Source organism: Triticum dicoccoides, unplaced genomic scaffold (assembly GCF_002162155.2).
Source record: "Triticum dicoccoides isolate Atlit2015 ecotype Zavitan unplaced genomic scaffold, WEW_v2.0 scaffold13238, whole genome shotgun sequence".
Classification (NCBI taxonomy): Eukaryota; Viridiplantae; Streptophyta; class Magnoliopsida; order Poales; family Poaceae; genus Triticum; species Triticum dicoccoides.
The window spans coordinates 1-2,964 of NW_021193413.1; the positions used below are offsets into that span (position 1 = coordinate 1).

General features: G+C 50.4%; 1 protein-coding gene across 1 annotated transcript; it reads right to left on the reverse strand.

Moving 5' to 3' along the window:
- Positions 1-1,191: 1,191 nt before the first annotated feature.
- LOC119343549 (putative E3 ubiquitin-protein ligase SINA-like 6) lies at positions 1,192-2,165 on the reverse strand (the record flags this gene model as incomplete). The annotated part of the gene is made up of 2 exons (XM_037614456.1): positions 1,962-2,165; positions 1,192-1,835 (listed from the first exon to the last, which is right to left on the reverse strand). Coding segments are annotated over exons 1-2 (848 nt in total), but the record flags the coding sequence as incomplete, so codon positions are not given.
- Positions 2,166-2,964: the final 799 nt, after the last annotated feature.

A 2,964-nucleotide genomic window follows, 5' to 3' on the forward strand; every position in this document is an offset into this window, starting at 1 on the left:
CTATGTAACATAAAAATTATATCTTTTGAAAATAGAACATCTGAAGTTTATATTGGTATATTTTTTGTAATATATGACTTGTATTAAGTTGGTCAAATTGACGATCTAGGGAAACGCGCACGCTCTATAAACTGAGAGAGAGAGTAGTAGATCTGTTGAAATAAATGAATGCAACCCGAGCGAGTGGCATGGAAAAATTAATTAGGCTTAGTTTAGCAGAGTATTTTCAAAACCGTAGTAATCTAAAACATTAGGGTTAGTTTGGGTGAACGGTATATTTAAAACCATGATAATGTACGATATTTCAGTCTGTGAAAACTAGTAGGCTTTAGGCTGGTCACAATGGGGAGGAACTTAGGAGTAACATCACACACTCCAATACAACTTTGCTTATGTGGCACATATTTAATGAAGAGAGAGGTGCTTGTGGTAACTAGCTAAGTTACCGAAACATCACACACTCCAAGAAACAATGAGTCTATAACCTAATAAATACATCGTTGCATGACACTACATAGATGTTCCTACCCACTATGGAGGTAGTAACATAGTCTAGGGAAGTGTGTAAGTTACTAGCTTATGTTCTTGCCCATTGTGACCAGCCTTAGAAAAAAGAAACTCTTTCTAAGATTTATCTAGGAGATGGATAATGGCAAGTGAGAGACCGAGAGTGCATGTGTATTGTAGTTGCATTTTACAAGCCTGCATTTTTGTACTGATATATTATTCATCAAGTGCCATAATTTTAGTGGCCCACCAAAATATTGATTTCATTCATATGTCCCATCAAGTTCATAAGAGAACCAGTAACGCCAGGATGTGCACCACGCAATAGCAAAGGGAGCACATGAAGTAGCCTTATTTGTGATTAACAAAAACCGAACTTAGATATAAAAACGATCTATTTCACATGTGGCAAATATAGCTAGCTGCCATGGCATACTAGTCGGTCATGCATGTGGTTTGACTAGAGTTTCTTCGGATTGGTAGATTTTCGTTTTTCTTGCTGCCTTGATCAATAGGCGCGGACTTGACGGCCGTGGTAGCCGAGGCAGCACCGCAGCAGGAGGAAGAGGAGGAGGAGGAGGAGGAGGAAGAGGAGGACTAGTAGGGGCGGCAGCAGGAGGGGGAGGAGGAGCGACGTGTTTGTCAATGTGGATGTTGAGGGGGACAATGTCGTCAGACAGATACGCTTTCGGCACCGACAGGGAGGTAAACTCGTCCGGCCATGGCGTGCCAGCAGGCAGGGAGCTGCTTTTCATGACCGGCAACTCGAACGTCACCCTCGCGCCACTGCCGCTGTGCTCCACAGCGAGCTTGTACGAGAACTGCGGCGCGCCCGGTGCGTCGCCGTCCGCCCTGACGCACACCAGCGACACCGCGGCGTCCTTGTCGCGCTCGGCCAAGATCACGAGGAACACGCTCCGATGCCGGTTGGCCATGTCGTCCTGGTCGACGAGGACCTGCCAGCGCCGTGCCAGTGGCAGGCTGAGCCTCCCCGTCTGGCCGTGGCGCATGAGGATGACCTGGCGGGAGTGGTTCGTGGAGATGTGCTCGAGGAGCATTTCCCGGGAGCCGGTGAAGTCGCAGCCACCGCCGCCCCAGGGCCCGTCGCGCTCAGGGCAGCAGCAGGGCGCGTGCTGGCACGCGCGGCGGTGGTCCACGGAGTCGTGGTAGACGACGAGCCCCGCCTCGCAGCCGAACTTGACGTAGTCGCACGGCAGCTTGACGGCGCCGGCGTAGGCGTCTGCCAGGCGGCAGGGGGCGGCGACGCGGCCGCAGTCCTCGCCGTGCGCGCCGCGGCAGGACGAGCACATCAGATGACCGTCGTCGCACTGCGAATTATTATAATATAAGGATCAAGACCAGTAGTCGTTTCCATGGCAAGGAGCAATAATCACCATGACTATAATCAATCTGCAAACAACCTACTCGAAGATTCAAGAAGTAATATACAGTACTGAGAAGATAGGCGGTTTGAGGGGGAGGTGGCAGGCATGGCACTCCAAGAGCTCCGGCGCCCTGCACTTTTCGAAGATGAGGAAGGGAGGCACGTCGAGGGCGGTCTGTCGCTGCATCTGCGGCTGCGGCTTGGCTTCCACGGGCACCACGGCCAGAGCTCCGTCTCCTCCGCCGCCACCGTCGCCGCTGCTGCCATGACCCATTTTCTCCTCTGACTTAACTTGCTTCAGGGTCAAAGATCGCACGCATAAAAGATGCTTGAGACGGGCTTCTGGGCTCCCCTTGATAGGATTTCTCACGCTGATAATGAGCTTCTGTTGATTCCCCCTTTTGAGGAGGAAATTTTTGATACTATTCGGACGGCTAATTCTAATGCGGCTTCAAGCCCTGATGGTTTCTCCATTCCGTTCTTTCGACAATTCTGGCCCCAACTAAAAGGTCTAATTTCTGCTGTCATCCAAGGGTATTGGCTGGGATCGGTTGACATTTCTAGACATAACTATGCGGTTCTCTCCCTCATCCCTAAGGTCAAGGGTGCGGATATGATTTCTCAATTTAGGCCGATTGCTTTAATCAACAACTTCGCAAAGATGCCTGCAAAGGGCATGGCCACTAGGCTATCTCCCATTGCACATCGGACCATTAGCCCTTTCCAATCTGCTTTCATCAAAGGGAGGTTCATTTTGGACGGGGTACTTTGTTTACATGAGATAGTTCATGACTTACGGGTGCGAGGGACCAAGGCTGTGGTTCTCAAACTTGACTTTGAAAAGGCCTACGACTCGGTTAGCTGGAAATTCCTTCGGCAAGTTCTTTTGGCTAAGGGCTTTGAGGGGCCTGTTATGCAGCGCCTGATGCAATTGGTTTCTGGGGGCACACGGCTGTGGCTGTCAATGGCCAAATTAGCCAGTTTTTTGCTAATGGCAGGGGCCTCAGGCAAGGGGATCCAGCGTCCCCTTTACTCTTCAACTTTGTGGCTGATGCTCTATCTCGCATTCTCTC